The 18,610-nt window shown below is 38.9% G+C and overlaps 1 protein-coding gene, 1 non-coding gene and 1 pseudogene across 10 annotated transcripts in view; 2 read left to right on the top strand and 1 right to left on the bottom strand.

The window, feature by feature from the left end:
- LRCH3 (leucine rich repeats and calponin homology domain containing 3) overlaps positions 1-18,610 on the bottom strand; it is a 224,017-nt gene that overhangs the window by 7,004 nt on the left and 198,403 nt on the right. For all 9 annotated transcript variants that reach the window (XM_077118052.1, XM_077118051.1, XM_077118050.1 and 6 more), the window contains one exon: positions 2,504-2,581. In XM_077118052.1, coding sequence (XP_076974167.1) covers positions 2,504-2,581 — 78 coding nt within the window. The remainder of the gene's footprint in view (positions 1-2,503; positions 2,582-18,610) is intronic.
- TRNAG-GCC (transfer RNA glycine (anticodon GCC)) lies at positions 91-165 on the top strand. Its single transcript has one exon. It is a non-coding gene; the product is annotated as a tRNA-Gly (tRNA).
- LOC143648817 (ran-specific GTPase-activating protein pseudogene) lies at positions 5,353-7,782 on the top strand (annotated as a pseudogene).

Genomic DNA, 18,610 nt, shown 5'->3' with positions numbered 1-18,610 from the left:
AGGACATAAGACCTTAGATTCAAATAGAAGTTTTATTACCCATTGTTGTTTTTTAAAAATGTAACAAATATTTAATAAAAGCATAATGATGGGTACATGGGTGGTTCAGTGGTAGAATGCCTGCCTGCCATGTAGGAGACCTGGGTTCAATTCCCAGCCCATTCAATTGCCTCTCCCCACCCCCTGGCAGAAAAAAAAAACCAAAGCATAATGATAAAGCAACTATCCATAGGCCCAACTTCATCATTAGTGATTCATTCATAATTATAAATTTTATTTTATATTTTATTACATGGGAGGCACTGGCAAACGAACCCAGGTCTCTGGCATGGCAGGCAAGAACTCTGCCTGCTGAGCCACCGTGGCCCACCCTCATTCATAACTTAACTTGTACAACACTTTAAAAATTATACTGAGACTGGAAACTATTTGCCTCCCATATTAAATCCTTTACATTTTCCAAAGTGGCCATTATTTTCCCTCATTTTCTTTTCAAGTCAAACAAAGCAAAAGGAATTATAGGTTTCTTTTTTCCTCTTGTGGCAGAGGGGCCTTTTTCTCATTTTCCTTCATTTTGTCCTAGGCAAATGTAGCAGCATAATAGGAACACATCTTAAACTGGTGGTGGTGCTAGAACTTTGGATAGAAGTCGAAGGGGAGAGTGAAGAGGTGGCCTATGTGGAATGGCTATTTCCTCTTTCTGGAAGGGAAATGGGTGAGGAAGGAATGAAGTGTCAAGAACCCCAGTCTAACCAGTCTGGAAAAAAAACAGTCATCTAAAATTGTATTTTTTCTATCTCTAATAAGTAAAATTGTATTTGTACTTGCTTTCAAATAACACAGCTCTAGTAGGAGCAGGGCAGGCTAACCCAGGATAAATCCTGTAAACCACTGCTTGGCAAATGCTGAATTAAATGTGGGCTTTAATTAAATGAAATCAAACTGTTTTTGGATTTTGCTGACTGAAGGCAGGCACATTCTGAAAGAACTCAGGTATAAGGATTTTAATTGTGAGATAAATGATGGTGCTGGAAAGCCCAGTGAACAGGTATAATGATTGTAAAGTTGCTAAACAGTACTAACAGGTTTTCGCATAAACTAAATCTGTTAGTGTGTCTTGTTTCTGGGGGCCTTTATCACTCTTCTCTCTAGCTGTGCAGTAATTCTATTTATCAACTCATATCTTTTTTGTGCTTCCCATCCCCTGCACCAGCCTATGCCATATTCTCTTATTCAGAGACACTGTAGTATGGTACTGGAGCAAGTACTGGGCATGTTGGTGTAATGCGATGATCAGGTAGGAATATTTTCAGTAGGGAGAAGGAAAGCATTGAATGTTAATGTTCATATATGAATATTAGAACCTGCTTGTTAATATGGAGAGAATGTATACTATTATTTAGAAACCTACAACGCTCTCTTAATATATTTAAAAATGGTTTATTCTAGAAGCCTTTTAGAAAATAATATCTGATATAAAAACAAAAAATTTGCTATGAATTTTTCCATAGGGAAAAAAAAAGTTCCCTGTTAACAGTACAACATTGTAAATGTACCTAACAACACTTAATAATGTATGTGAATGTGGTTAAAAGGTTAAATTTTAGTTTGTATATATGTTACTAGAATAAGTCTAAATTATTTCATAGTAGTTTTTAAAAAGTAATAAAGTAAAAGGGCAGGCAACAGTGGTTCAGTGGCAGAGTTCTCGCCTGCTGTTCCAGAGACCCAGGTTCGATTCCCAGTGCCTGCCCATGTATAATAATAATAAAAAAGTAATAAAGTAAGGGGTACATGGGTAGCTCAGTGGTAGAATTCTCTCCTGGGTTCTGTTGGAGATCTGGGTTCGGTTTCCGGCCAATGCACTCCAAGAAAAAAAAACAACAACTGTTGCTGTGATGATGGGATATTCACATGGAAAAGAACGAAATATGACCCACACAGCACATCATACTAAATAAAAAATTAAGTAATAAAGCATTAAAAAAACAAAGCTAACTAGAGCATTCTTAATCTGAGATGTGCTTATTCTGATATATAGACTGACTTTTTGTTGTATACGTATACATAATTTAGTTATATACATAATTTTTCCAAGTCAAGTAGAGCAAGTGGAAATGTTTGAAGAGGTCAGAATAATTATTTTTTATTAATTCCTTAGCATTTATTACAATATAATTACTGAAATTTATATGTGTATGATTTCGTCACTTGGTCCTTAGAAATCATTAAGGAAAAACTGTTCAAAAGTATACTGATTAGGGGCAGGCCACAGTGGCTCAGCAGGCAGAGTTCTCACCTGCCATGCCGGACACACGGGTTCGCTTCCCGGTGCCTGCTCATGCCAAAAAAAAGTATACTGATCAACTCATAATGCAAAATTATGTTAATCATCATCAACTTAATTCAAAGCTATTGCTACAAGATTTTAGAGTTGCATTTCTGCATGTAATTAGGAAAATCATATCCAATTAGGCAAAATAAAAAATGATAAATGTATTACCTGAGGTACACCAATTCTTCTGCAAGCTTCCAGAAAATTCTCCACATTTCGCCTGCATTTTGCCATTGTTAATTTAGGCTGTAGTGATAGAAGGAAGGAAAATGAGGCTACAAGCAAATTTTATAAAAAACTGGTGAATTTTTAAAAAACTCTGCAGACCAGGAATCAGTAAGCTTTTTCTTAAAGGACCAGATAATAACTATCGTAGATTTGAGGCCATAAAATCTCTGTTGTAATTATTCTGCTTGATAGTGGCCATGAACAATATGTAAACAAATAATTTAGGCTATGCTCTAATAAAACTTTATTAACATAAAAAGTATGGCTGACTCCTACACTAATCACTTGGCTTTGATTTTCTAACGCAAATGTTAAGGAGAGAAATTGGGGAGGGAAGATAGTATTTTAAAAATTCTTTTTCCACTGTAAAGCAGCATATAGTAAAGAAAATTTGGAAAAGTAGTAAGAAAATTTTAATTACCCACAGTCTCAACATTCAAATATAATCACAGGTAACAGGTTCATTTCCTTTTAGTTTTTTTTAAAAGAAGATAACTTTTTAAAAAACTAACAATATTAGTTCATAAACAGGCTCTAGATGCAACATGTCACCACTCAATGGCAAACTTAAGTTCTTCTTTTCTGACATTTGAATTGTAAAAGTTTGGGCCAAAGAAATATTTTCCAAAGAGTGAAAATTTCTCATAGGAAACTCCTCAAATTATTAACAAGTAAACTTGTTTTTCTGAAAAGATCTCTAATGATTAAAAATACAGAATTGTATCAAGGGATATAATCGTGGGCTTACCATGGGATATAACATATGGAAGAAATATGTATAACATATTCCAGAATAATTAACAACCTCAACTGAACCATCTCTTTAGTTGGTTTCCAATATGTTCAAGCATCAGGCATGGAAACCAAATGTGAGGAGGAAGTCTGATCTCAAGTTTTTACAATGGGAAGCAGATGGAATCCTGTACCATCTCTGGAGAAAAAATGTCACTTGTAAATATCTGGGTTTCTTCAAATATGGAATTTAATAATTCTGTCAGAAAAAGGGGAAACAAGATAAATAATATTTGGATGAAGTTACTATCATCTTGGTTTGAGAAATACAGTGAGGCTAGGATTAGTTTTGTCATAAAATATATAAAGGCAACAAGTAGAATGGAAGGAAAGCAATAATCATTTTGAAATTTCAAAGGGAAAAACTAGCCAGAAAGAGGATAGAAATTAGGTTTCTAAGGAGGGCACCCTTTCTTGCCTGTGCAAAATTCCAGAATTCTGGTTTAAAAAAAAAAAAGTGAAACAAATAGAATCATGATATATTTAATAGAAGGAGTAAAACAATCATGGGGATTACTAACAGTGGAGCTGGGCTCTTTCTCTTCCACATTTCTTTCTTTTTTTAAAAAACTTTTTTTATTGTATAGAATAACATATATACATATTTACAAAATAAAAAAGCAATAGTTTCCAAAGCACTCTTCAAAAAGTGGTTACATATGAAACTTAACCCCACACAGGATAGGTCAAGTCTACTTAAAATCTAGGCCTAAGAGTCACCCCCAAGAGAGCCTCTTCTGTTGCTCAGATGTGGCCTCTCCCTCCAGCCAACACGACGAGCAGTCTCACCACCCTCCCCCTTGCTGCGTGGGACATGACTCCCAGGGGGTGTGGACCTTCCTGGCAACGTGGGTCAGAAATCCTGGAATGAGCTGAGACTCAGCATCAAGGGACTGAGAAAAACCCTAGAATGAGCTGAGAATTAACATCAAGGGATTGAGAGAACCTTCTCGACCAAAAGGAGGAAGAGCAAAATGAGACAAAGTGACAATGGCTGAGAGATTCCAAACAGAGTCGAGAGGTTATCTTGGAGGTTATTCTTACGCATTAAGTAGATTATCACCTTGTTGTTCAAGATATAGTGGAGAGGCTGGAGGGAACTGCCTGAAAATGTAGAGCTGTGTTCCAGAGGCCATGTTTCTTGATGATGATTGAACAATGATATAGCTTTCACAATGTAACTCAGTGAATGTGAAAACCTTGTGTCTGATGCTCCTTTTATCTACCATATCAACAGAAGAGTAAGAACATATGGAATAAAAATAAATAATAGGGGGAACAAATGTTAATATAAATTTAGTTTGAAATGCTAGTGGTAAATGAAAGCGAGGGGTAAGGGGTATGGTATGTATAATCTTTTTTTTTCTCTGTTATCGTTTTGTTTTTATTTCTTTTTCTAAATCGATGCAAATGTTCTAAGAAATGATGAATATGCAACTATGTGGTGATATTAAGAATCACTGATTATATATGTAGAATGGAATGATATCTTAATGTTTTGTTTGTTGTTAATTAAAAAAAAAAAAGTGGTTACAGGATATATCCCAGAGTTTGTCATGGGCTACCATACGATCCTCTCATATTTTGCCTTCTAGCTACTGCAGAATATAGGAGGCTAGAGGGCTTAAATAAATTTTTTATCATCACAATTGACTGTTTTTTCCTTCTTTTTTTTTGTGAAAAATAACATATATACAAAAAAGTTATAAATTTCCAAGCACAGCACCACAATTAGTTGTAGAGCATATTTCAGACACTGACATGGGTTACAATATCACAATTTTAGGTTTTTACTTTTAGCTGCTCTAAAATATTGGTGACTAAAGGAAATACCAATTTAATGATTCAGCATGTATATTCATTTGTTAAATCCTATCTTCTATGTATAATTTACCACCACCTTTGGTCTTTCCATACCTCTCACTGGAGTTGTTTGGGCTATGGTGATTCTAAATTTTTGATATTGGAAGGATCCCTCACTAATATATGATGGGGAGATGGAACTATCTGATGTTCGGAGAGGCTGGGCGAGGTTTCAGGACTTATCTGGACCAGGGACCCATCTGGAGGTTGTAGGTTTCTGACAAGTTACTCTAGTGCCTGGAACCCTGTGGAATCTTATAAATTGCCCTAGGTGTTCTTTAGGATTGGCTGGAGTGGTTCTTTAGGATTGGGATTGGCAGGCTACAATAGGTAGCAAGGTTTACCTGAAGCTTGTGTAAGTGCAACTTTCAGAGTAGTCTTTGGACTCTATTTGAACTCTCTGCCACTGATACTTTATTAATTACACTTCTTTTACCCCATTAGGTCAGAATGGAATTGTTGATCCCATGGTGCCAGGTCTGGATCCAGTCCTGGAAGTCTTTTCCCATGTCGCCAGGGAGACTTTCACCCCTGGATGTCATGTCCCATGTAACGGGGAGGGCAATGATTTCACTTGCAGAGTTGGGTTTAGAGAGACTGAGGCCACATCTGAGCAACAACAGAGGTCCTCCAGAAGTAACTCTTAGGCATGCTCATAGGTAGCCTAAGCTTCTTTGCTACCTACATAAGCTTCACAAGAATAAGCCTCCTGATGGAGGGCATGGCCTATTGATCTGGGTGTCCCTAATATTTGACACAGTATCAGGGGATTCCATGATGGTAAGGTTTAATAGTTCCATAGTCTTTCTCCCCTCTCCTTTTTTTTTCACATGGGCAGGCACCGGGAATTGAACCCGGGTCCTCTGGCATGGCAGGTGAGCATTCTTGCCTGCTGAGCGACCGTGGCCTGCCCTCTTCCACTTTTTAAAAGTAAAAGAATTGAGATGAAGAAGGGAAGAACTGAGACAAGCCGCAAAGAGGCCACAGCGCCAGCAATGACTGAGCCAGCCAAGTCACCATCCCATACCGGCTGTCAAGGATATTTATGAGGACAGGACCCTGACATCGCCACCAAGAATGCAGATGAAACTAACCACAACCCCCAGTTTAGGCCTATCATCTGTCTTTTGGAGTAAGAAACCAAAAATTTGGAGGAAGATGAAGAAAGCTGTTCTGGTGTCCTTCAGAAAACAACCCCCGAGGCTGGAAGGATCAAGGCACAGGAGACGTCAAGCTCCTGAAGCACAAGGAGAAGGGGCAAGACCCTGAAGATCTGCACCAACCACCACATCACACGTCTGTTGGAGTGAAGGCAAAGGTGGGCTCTGACCAGCGCCTGGGTCTGGGACGCACACCCTGAATTCACTGACTAGTGTCCCAAGCCAGAGCTGCTGACCATCTGATTTGTAAAGGCCAAAAATGTACAGAAATTCAAAACAAAGTCTGAAGAATTCAGGAAAGAGAAAAAAAGACCAAAGAGAGAAAAAAGAAAGGCCCAGGCAAAAATGATGCTGAAAAGGTAGCTGACAAACTAGAAGCTCTTTCCTTATGGAGAAGGGCAATTTTTTTTTTTAAGAGGTTAGAGTTCTTTATTTTGTTTTATCGTTTTGTAGTGAGCCACTTGACCAGAAAGCTACCTGTGTGGCACTGCCTCAGTTTTTTAAACAATAGATAACCACAGTATGGTCTTTCCTGTCCTTGTTTAAAATTTTAGGAGGGTCACACCCACTCCAAAGGAGGCCTAATTTACCAGACCTCATTCTAGCTGTGCCTGAGCATCTGGATTCTAGTGAAGAGCTCCTTAGCAGATAGTTGACTGGAGTCTGGATCTAAGTTCTACCACATACCCTGAAAACTTACAGATTTCCAAAAATGATTAGAGGTGGAGATAAACCTTCTGGCTCTGACCCTGGTGCTGAAATCCTTGGAAAGAGAGAGGCTAAAGCAGGAAAATTCTGGTCAGCACCATAGGCCATGCAAAAGCCAATGAACAGAAAGGCTGATTGTAGGAGTTCTTGGCCTTTGAGGGCTTCCAGCCCTCCTAATGAGAAAAAAAATTTTTTTAGCCCTTTTGCTCGGATTTGCAAGGCAGTTTAGTGGAGCAGGTACAGGCCCAGGCTTTGGAGGCAGATAGACCTGGGTTTTATTTATGTCTGGGCAGAGAGTGGTTAAATATACAAAATACAGATTTCAGATCCTAAGGGTTAAGAGTGGGCCTTGGAGTTGGCTGGCTTCAAATTCTGGCTCTAATACTAATTTTCTATGCAGACCTGGAAAAGTGTTTAATTTCTCCAAGTCTCTGACTTCTCATCTGTAAAAAAGGGATACTACTGTATTGAATTGATTCTAAGAGAATTTTTTTCCCACATAGTTATATCTCTATATGTGTCTTACAGTTGGCATTGACCAGACATGCTTACTACTTTAACCTGAAATAAAATATTTCTAAGTGATAAGAAAGTGCTAACTTGAAATATAATATTTCTGAGTGATAAGAAAGCTTTGTATCATGTTGAATTGTCAGTGTTTTTCTTTCTTAGTGGTACACCATTAAGGTATCTTAGATTCAATGGCATATGGTAATGGTATCTGCTTCAGGATATTGTGTGAGGATGAACTGAGATAACTTGGGGAAAGGAGTTAACATCGTGCTTAGGGCAGAGGGAGGGCTCAGTAATGTTAGCTATTAATAAGTTTCTGAATAAAATAGCCAATTGCTTTAGATAAGGGAAAATAGATAAAAAGTGAATTCCAGAGGATGGGACAGGGAGGAATTGGTACTACCAGCCTTGGTCAAAAAGGGAATAAAATTTTATGCACAATGGAAGACAGATTAAAATTAAGGTAAATTGTCAAAGGCAACCCCATCCTTGGGTTGAGAGTGTGGAACACGTCCAGTAGGGACCCAAGGGTTGTCCATAGAAAGAAAGATTTTGGGAAACCAAAATCCTATCCAGAAACACCTCCAAAGGGCTCTTCTCTGACCTAACTGAAACCACAGTCAGAGCAAAGCTCTATTACAGTACCAGCTGAAGAAACGGGTACCTGCATAAAAACTCAAATACACAACCTATAGCCAAGAAAGAGCCTTGGGAGGAGAGAGCAACCCCAGGGTGTTGTGTCAGAGGCTTTGAGAAGGGTCCCAATTAGCATGATGTCCAACCTTCATCTCTCAACCGATCCCTGTAGCCACTACCAGGATTTTGCTCAATAAGGAAAATGGGAATGAACCCTCACACCTGAAGAAAGACAAACTTTGGTCCTTTCCCTTTTGAGCTGGGCTTTAAGGAGTCACTTTACTGTACTCAGCGTGGCCGACAAGACTGATGGGCCCACTTGCAGGCCCTGCTAGCCCATGTGCTGAGCCAGTCTTCAAAGAGAATGTGAGACTATAAATGGCCTTATTCCTGCCATCTAGTGGGATCTGGAATGAAGTATCACTGTTAGCCAGAACAATACCCAGGACCTAGCTGGCACACCCATAACACTAGATTGATCTCTTGATCTCAATAACTGGGTGAACATCCTTTGTGAACATGGCCCTGGGTTACTAGCTGTCTGCCTTAGGGCCTGCTTATGTAGTTGGTTTTGCCCTTAATTTGGTGCCTCCTTAACAAGAATGTAAGTATTAATTTTGGTCCTCTCCCACTCTCCATAGTCCTTATTGATACTATTGAGGAATAAGCATGTCTTAAATTATAATGTCAATAGTATTTACCACATTAAAAATGGGAAAATTGAGAAAACTATGTGATTCATCATGCTTTTATATAGGGTAGCTGAACCCTATGTCGAGGTGTCCAAGACTGTCCCTAAAAATAACTGGCCCATGCTGACTGGGCTTAGTTAGGTTTGACTTTCTAACTATGGTCTCTTTACAGAACTTCCCTTTCTATTTCTCATGCTAATGCTGGATAGCCCCATCAAATCCCTAAACCTCAACTGCTTTGTATTTTGATAACTCCTAATCTAGAGTCTTAATCTTAGACTAGGATACACATATCCTATATAATATGCCTTTTGGGGGTTGTGTACTTGCATTATCTCTAGCTCTGGAAAAACTGCTGAAACTCTGTGAAGGAAGAAGGAGATGGATATGCTCTCGGTCTGTTCCACTGTTCTGCAGCCACGCTTTGAGGAAAATCTCCAGGCTGACAACATCATTGTCTATAGCTTGAAGGTCAATGTCAGTTCCCAGGATAAAACTCTCCTGTTTCTAACTCCTGCTGGACTCTGTTACCAATGACATATTCCAAGTTTATTCTCGAATGTCCGTTCACATCAGTGGGACCATACAGTATTTGTCCTTTAGTTTTTGGCTAGACTCACTCAGCATAATGTTCTCTAGGTCCATCCATGTTATTACATGCTTCATAAGTTTATCCTGTCTTAAAGCTGCATAATATTCCATCGTATGTATATACCACAGTTTGTTTAGCCAGAGAAGGGCAATTTTAAGGTCCCCTGGATGGTCTGAAGGCAAAGAGGCCAAGGAGAAAGCTGAACAGAAGCAATAAACTGTCTTATCCTAATCTTATTTCTTTTTCTTTCCTTTTCCTTTTGTTCCACTCCTTCTTTTTTTTTTTTTCATTTTGTTTTTTACATGGTCTTTATATAAAGAACTAAATTTCAACATTCAGGCTGTTTTTTTCCCCTAAGTTTTTGCTCTGTTGAAGATGACCTCAGAAAATCAGTTTCCCAGTCATGAAAATGTACTGTGCTAACCTCCTTTTCCATAGTGGAAATAGTTATTTTTAAGTCATTGAAAATAGTGAATAAAAAACACATTTGAAAATGAAAAAAAAAAAGTGAAAGTGTTAAAAGAGTAAGCTGTTCACTGGTCTAGAGATGCTGTGTCTTCTCAACTCTGGGCTATTTAAGAGGGAGGTAAATTGAACTGAGGCATAAGAGAAGGTACTGTGGTGAAAGAAAGGCCTTAACTTCAAGAAAAACACAGGACAATTGCTTTTCATCTAAGAGAATCCTTTATTGACTAGAAATTTTCTCTTCCCTTTTATCAGTTTCCCTTTCTACCTTGTTGACACGGAAGCAAAAACAATAAAACTAGCTTTTATTCTTATTAAGGGACCTTAGCTAAAAAGCCTGGGATCCCAATCTGAGTTTCAGAGTAAAGGCTGGGAGTGTGTGCCTACAGGAATACAATAGATGAAAGAGACTGAGAAAAGAAGGGGAACGGGGCATTTTGCTCTACAAAAGAAGAAACCTTAAATTTCTGAAACTCTACTATTCAGATGGGCCAAGACCAATGGAAAGGCCAGAATGAAATGGGTTTGATGTCACAAGCAGAAAAACAACTTTGCGTCTTTGCAAAAAGGTAAAAGGCTAGAGCTCATGTTGCTAAGTTAAAAACTGGTCTACGAATCACTATCATCTCAGACAAAAAGAAAAGAAAGCTCAGAATAATGATCATGGAATCTGACTCAGTATCATTTATATGATGTAGCACCCTAAAACACATAAGGTGTAGGATATAAAATTACCTCTGAGATTTCCCCTTCAGAGAGCAGATTTCCAGCTGATGAAGGGGAAGAGAAGTGGGGGAACATTTATTTCTCCACTCACTCACTCACTCCTGCCTTCTCTTAGCATTTTATCTAAATTCCAGGGATTGTAGGTCAGTGGTTTGTATTCTGATAAAAGCTGTGAATCTACTCTTCAGAAGAATACACATATACACAATTTCAGGGAGTCTGTGGAGTCCTGAAGCATTTGAAGTCCATGAACCCTTGTTTAAGAATCCCTGTTCAGACGATATGATACTATACGTAGAAAACCCAGAAAAATCCACAACAAAATTACTAGAGCTAATAAATGAGTACAGCAAAGTAGCAGGCTACAAGATCAACATTCAAAAATCGGTAGCTTTTCTATACACTAGTAATGAACAAGCTGAGGCAGAAATCAAGAAACGAATCTCATTTACAATCGCAACTAAAAAAATAAAATATCTAGGAATAAATTTAACCAAAGAGACAAAAAACCTATATAAAGAAAACTACAAAAAACTGCTAAAAGAAATCACAGAAGACCTAAATAGATGGAAGGGCATACCGTGTTCATGGATTGGAAGACTAAATATAATTAAGATGTCAATCCTACCTAAACTCATCTACAGATTCAATGCAATACCAATCAAAATCCCAACAACTTATTTTTCAGAATTAGAAAAACCAATAAGCAAATTTATCTGGAAGGGCAGGTTGCCCCGAATTGCTAAAAACATCTTGAGGAAAAAAAACGAAGCTGGAGGTCTAGCGATGCCGGACTTTAAGGCATATTATGAAGCCACAGTGGTCAAAACAGCATGGTATTGGCATAAAGATAGATATATCGACCAATGGAATCGAATAGAGTGCTCAGATATAGACCCTCTCATCTATGGACATTTGATCTTTGATAAGGCAGTCAAGCCAACTCACCTGGGACAGAACAGTCTCTTCAATAAATGGTGCCTAGAGAACTGGATATCCATAAGTAAAAGAATGAAAGAAGACCCGTATCTCACACCTTATGCAAAAATTAACTCAAAATGGATCAAAGATCTAAACATTAGGTCTAAGACCATAAAACAGTTAGAGGAAAATGTAGGGAGATATCTTACGAATCTTACAACTGGAGGCGGTTTTATGGACCTTAAACCTAAAGCAAGAGCACTGAAGAAAGAAATAAATAAATGGGAGCTCCTCAAAATTAAACACTTTTGTGCATCAAAGAACTTCATCAAGAAAGTAGAAAGACAGCCTACACAATGGGAGACAATATTTGGAAACGACATATCAGATAAAGGTTTAGTATCCAGAATTTATAAAGAGATTGTTCAACTCAACAACAAAAAGACAGCCAACCCAATTACAAAATGGGAAAAAGACTTGAACAGACACCTACCAGAAGAAGAAATACGGATGGCCAAGAGGCACATGAAGAGATGCTCAATGTCCCTGGCCATTAGAGAAATGCAAATCAAAACCACAATGAGATATCATCTCACACCCACCAGAATGGCCATTATCAACAAAACAGAAAATGACAAGTGCTGGAGAGGATGCGGAGAAAGAGGCACACTTATCCACTGTTGGTGGGAATGTCAAAGGGTGCAACCACTGTGGAAGGCAGTTTGGTGGTTCCTCAAAAAGCTGAATATAGAATTGCCATACGACCCAGCAATACCATTGCTAGGTATCTACTCAAAGGACTTAAGGGCAAAGACACGAACGGACATTTGCACACCAATGTTTATAGCAGCGTTATTTACAATTGCAAAGAGATGGAAACAGCCAAAATCTCCATCAACAGAAGAGTGGCTAAACAAACTGTGGTATATACATACGATGGAATATTATGCAGCTTTAAGACAAGATAAACTTATGAACCATGTAATAACATGGATGGACCTAGAGAATATTATGCTGAGTGAATCCAGCCAAAACCTAAAGGACAAATACTGTATGGTCCCACTGATCTGAACGGACATTCGAGAATAAACTTGAAATATGTCATTGGTAACAGAGTTCAGCAGGAGTTAGAAACAGGGTAAGACAATGGGTAATTGAAGCTGAAGGGATACAGACTGTGCAACAGGACTAGATACAAAAACCCAAAAATGGACAGCACAATAATACCTAATTGTAAAGTAATCATGTTAAAACACTGAATGAAGCTGCATCTGAGCTATAGGGTTTTTTTTGTTTTTGTTTGCTTGTTTGTTTGCTTGTTGTTATTGTTTTTTATTATTATTACTACTTTTATTTCTTTTCTTTATATTAACATTTTATATGTTTTTCTGTTGTGTTGCTAGTTCCTCTAAACCGATGCAAATGTACTAAGAAACAATGATCATGCATCTATGTGATGATGTTAAGAATTACTGAGTGCATATGTAGAACTAAATGTTGTGTTAATTTCTTTTTTTTTTCTTTCCGTTAATAAAAAAAAAAAAAAGAATCCCTGTTCAATGTATAATGATAGTGACTAAATGTACAAATTTAAAAATGTTTTTGCATGAGGAAGAACAAAGGAATGTCAATACTGCAGGGTGCTGAAAATAGATGGTAATTCATATTTTAAAACTTTAACTTATATGTGAGACTAAAGCAAAAAATGTTTACTTGGTACAAAATTTATATTTTGACTGATGCATTTCCTAATATAACTTATGTGGACAGCTTAATTGAACACCCTAAGTACATGGAACCTTGAGTAGGGCATGAGATTTTGTAGGTCTGTCCAGAGTGATGCCCCAATAAATCCCAGAGTGATTTGAACTGTGAATAAAAAAGTAGTTGTGACACCCAAGATGGCAGCTTAGTAAGGTACGCGCGTCTTAGTTCCTCCTCCAGAGCAACTACTAGGTGAACAGAAACAGTTCAGAACAGCTCCCGGGGCCACGGCAGGGAATGGACACACAGCGTACCCCAGTCTGGACTGGCTAGACTGACTGTGAGACTCTGCTGCGGTGAGATCCCCGAGCGGTGGGTGCATGCTTCCCTGAGCCGCGGCAGCTGGCGGCCGGAGGTCCTCCGTCCCTCCTTCCCGGGCCGGCTGAGAGTCTCGGAGAGGCAAGTTTCCCAAGCCGCGGCGGCCGGCGCCCCTCTTTTGCGGGCGGCTTCCTGGACCGGCTACGAGTCTCGGATCAGAGGGCTACCCAAGCCGCGGTGGCCGGCAACTGGCGCCCCTCCCCTGCGGGCGGCTTCCTGGTCCGGTGGTGAGTTCCCCAGACCGCGACGGCCGGTGCCCCTCCCCTACAGGCGGCTTCCTGGTCTGGTGGCGAGTTCCCCGGGCCACTGCGACCGGCACCCCTCCAGGGAGAGGAGGGAATTTCCGACAGTGGCAGGGACTGGGTCCGACCAAACACCAATAGTGGCATTAATAAAGGAGCCACAGGGTCCCCTTAAGCCGAGGCAGCTGGCGCCCCCACCACGCGCGGCCCCCCGGACCAACTGAGAGAATTCGATCGGAAATCCCCAGGCCGCGGAGAACGGTGACCGGGGGGATCCCTTCTAAATACGTGACTCCCGGGTCCGGCTGGGAACGGTGAACTCTCCCGGGCCATGGTGGCTGGCGCCCTTCCGCAACGCTTGGCGCCCCGGGCCAAATAGGAAATTCGGACAGTCGCTCTCCCGGGCTGCGGCGGCCGGCGATCCTCCCCGCTTTTGGACCCCCAGGCCAGCTGGCACTCTTCCAAGCCACTTCGGCTGGCGAACCTCCCACACGGCGAAGTTTTCCAAAGTTAAAGGACCCACAGCACCTTTTACTGGTGGGACCCGCAGACAAACATGTGCCACGAGCGCCACCTACTGGGCAGGATAAGAAAAACAGAACCCAGAGATTTCACAGAAAAATCTTCCAACCTGTTGGGTCCAACACCCAGGGAAATCTGACTAAATGCCCAGACGCCAGCAGAAGATAACGGATCACGCTCAGAAGATTGAAAATACGGCCCAGTCAAAGGAACAAACCAATAGTTCAAATGAGATACAGGAGCTGAGACAACTAATGCTGAATATACGAACAGAAATGGAAAAACTCTTCAAAAATGAAATCGATAAATTGAGGGAGGACATGAAGAAGACATGGGCTGAACAAAAAGAAGAAATAGAAAAACTGAAAAAACAAATCACAGAACTTATGGAAGTGAAGGATAAAGTAGAAAAGATGGAAAAAACAATGGATACCTACAATGATAGATTTAAAGAGACAGAAGATAGAATTAGTGATTTGGAGGATGGAACATCTGAATTCCAAAAAGAAACAGAAACTATCGGGAAAAGAATGGAAAAATTTGAACAGGGTATCAGGGAACTCAAGGACAATATGAAGCACACAAATATACGTGTTGTGGGTGTCCCAGAAGGAGAAGAGAAGGGAAAAGGAGGAGAAAAACTAATGGAAGAAATTATCACTGAAAATTTCCCAACTCTTATGAAAGACCTAAAATTACAAATCCAAGAAGTGCAGCGCACCCCAAAGAGATTAGACCCAAATAGGCGTTCTCCAAGACACTTACTAGTTAGAATGTCAGAGGTCAAAGAGAAAGAGAGGATCTTGAAAGCAGCAAGAGAAAAACAATCTGTCACATACAAGGGAAACCCAATAAGACTATGTGTAGATTTCTCAGCAGAAACCATGGAAGCTAGAAGACAGTGGGATGATATATTTAAGTTACTAAAAGAGAAAAACTGCCAACCAAGACTCCTATATCCAGCAAAACTGTCCTTCAAAAATGAGGGAGAAATTAAAACATTCTCAGACAAAAAGTCACTGAGAGAATTTGTGACCAAGAGACCAGCTCTGCAAGAAATACTAAAGGGAGCACTAGAGTCAGATACAAAAAGACAGAAGAGAGAGGTATGGAGAAGAATGTAGAAAGAAGGAAAATCAGATATGATATATATAATACAAAAGGCAAAATGGTAGAGGAAAATATTATCCCAACAGTAATAACACTAAATGCTAATGGACTGAATTCCCCAATCAAAAGACATAGACTGGCAGAATGGATTAAAAAACAGGATCCGTCTATATGCTGTCTACAGGAAACACATCTTAGACCCAAAGATAAACATAGGTTGAAAGTGAAAGGTTGGGAAAAGATATTTCATGCAAATAACAACCAGAAAAGAGCAGGAGTAGCTATACTAATATCCAACAAATTAGACTTCAAATGTAAAACAGTTAAAAGAGACAAAGAAGGACACTATCTACTAATAAAAGGAACAATTAAACAAGAAGACATAACAATCATAAATATTTACGCACCGAACCAGAATGCCCAAAATACATGAGGAATACACTGCAAACACTGAAAAGGGAAATAGACTCATATACCATAATACTTGGAGACTTCAATTCATCACTCTCATCAATGGACAGAACATCTAGACAGAGGATCAATAAAGAAAAGAGAATCTGAATATTACTATAAATGAGCTAGACTTAACAGACATTTATAGGACATTACATCCCACAACAGCAGGATACACCTTTTTCTCAAGTGCTCATGGATCATTCTCAAAGATAGACCATATGCTGGGTCACAAGGCAACTCTTAACAAATTTTAAAAGACTGAAATCATACACACTTTCTCGGATCATAAAGGAATGAAGTTGGAAATCAATAATAGGCCAACAGCCAGAAAATTCACAAATACGTGGAGGCTCAACAACACACTCTTAAACGAGTGGGTCAGAGAAGAAATTGCAAGAGAAATTAGTAAATACCTCGAGGCGAATGAAAATGAAAACACAACATATCAAAACTTATGGGACGCAGCAAAGGGAGTGCTAAGAGGGAAATTTATTGCCCTAAATGCCTATATCAGAAAAGAAGAAAAGGCAAAAATTCAGGAATTAACTGTCCACTTTGAAGAACTGGAGAAAGAACAGCAAACTAATCCCAAAGCAAGCAAAAGGAAAGAAATAACAAAGATTAGAGCAGAAATAAATGAAATTGAAAACATGAAAACAATAGAGAAAATCAATAAGACCAGAAGTTGGTTCTATGAGAAAATCAATAAGATTGATGGGCCCTTAGCAAGACTGACAAAAAGAAGAAGAGAGAGGATGCAAATAAATAAGATCAGAAATGGAAGAGGAGACATAAGTACTGACCTCACAGAAATAAAGGAGGTAGTAACAGGATACTATGAACAACTTTATGCTAATAAATACAACAATTTAGATGAAATGGACGGGTTCCTGGAAAGACAAGAACAACCAACTTTGACTCAAGAAGGCATAGATGACCTCAACAAACCAATCACAAGTAAGGAAATTGAATTAGTCATTCAAAAGCTTCCTAAAAAGAAAAGTCCAGGACCAGACGGCTTCACATGTGAATTCTATCAAACATTCCAGAAAGAATTAGTACCAACTCTCCTCAAACTCTTCAAAAAAATCGAAGTGGAGGGAAAACTACCTAATTCATTCTATGAAGCCAACATCACCCTCATACCAAAACCAGGCAAAGATATTACAAAAAAAGAAAACTACAGACCAATCTCTCTAATGAATATAATGCAAAAATCCTCAACAAAATTCTAGCAAATCGTATCCAACAACACATTAAAAGAATTATACATCATGACCAAGTAGGATTCATCCCAGGTATGCAAGGATGGTTCAATATAAGAAAATCAATTAATGTAATACACCACATCAACAAATCAAAGCAGAAAAATCACATGATCATCTCAATTGATGCAGAGAAGGCATCTGACAAGATTCAACATCCTTTCCTGTTGAAAACACTTCAAAAGATAGGAATACAAGGGAACTTCCTTAAAATGATAGAGGGAATATATGAAAAACCCACAGCTAATATCATCCTCAATGGGGAAAAATTGAAAACTTTCCCCCTAAGATCAGGAACAAGACAAGGATGTCCGCTATCACCACTATTATTCAACATTGTGTTGGAGGTTCTAGCCAGAGCAATTAGACAAGAAAAAGAAATACAAGGCATCAAAATTGGAAAGGAAGAAGTAAAACTATCACTGTTTGCACATGATATGATACTATACGTCGAAAACCCGGAAAAATCCACAACAAAACTACTAGAGCTAATAAATGAGTACAGCAAAGTAGCAGGTTACAAGATCAACATTCAAAAATCTGTAGCATTTCTATACACTAGTAATGAACAAGCTGAGGGGGAAATCAAGAAACGAATCCCATTTACAATTGCAACTAAAAGAATGAAATACCTAGGAATAAATTTAACTAAAGAGACAAAAAACCTATATAATGAAAACTACAAAAAACTGTTAAAAGAAATCACAGAAGACCTAAATAGATGGAAGGGCATACTGTGTTCATGGATTGGAAGACTAAATATAGTTAAGATGTCAATCCTACCTAAATTGATTTACAGATTCAATGCAATACCAATCAAAATCCCAACAACTTATTTTTCAGAAATAGAAAAACCAATAAGCAAATTTATCTGGAAGAGCAGGGTGCCCCGAATTGCTAAAAACATCTTGAGGAAAAAAAAACGAAGCTGGAGGTCTCGCGCTCCCTGGCTTTAAGGCATATTATGAAGCCACAGTGGTCAAAACAGCATGGTATTGGCATAAAGATAGATATATCGACCAATGGAATCGAATAGAGTGCTCAGATATAGACCCTCTCATCTTTGGACATTTGATCTTTGATAAGGCAGTCAAGCCAACTCACCTGGGACAGAACAGTCTCTTCAATAAATGGTGCCTAGAGAACTGGATATCCATAAGTAAAAGAATGAAAGAAGACCCGTATCTCACACCTTATGCAAAAGTTAACTCAAAATGGATCAAAGATCTAAACATTAGGTCTAAGACCATAAAACAGTTAGAGGAAAATGTAGGGAGATATCTTACGAATCTTACAACTGGA

Source organism: Tamandua tetradactyla, chromosome 10 (assembly GCF_023851605.1).
Source record: "Tamandua tetradactyla isolate mTamTet1 chromosome 10, mTamTet1.pri, whole genome shotgun sequence".
NCBI classification, from domain to species: domain Eukaryota; kingdom Metazoa; phylum Chordata; class Mammalia; order Pilosa; family Myrmecophagidae; genus Tamandua; species Tamandua tetradactyla.
Note: the sequence above shows the minus strand (reverse complement) of the source record. Positions and strands in the feature narration are given on the sequence as shown.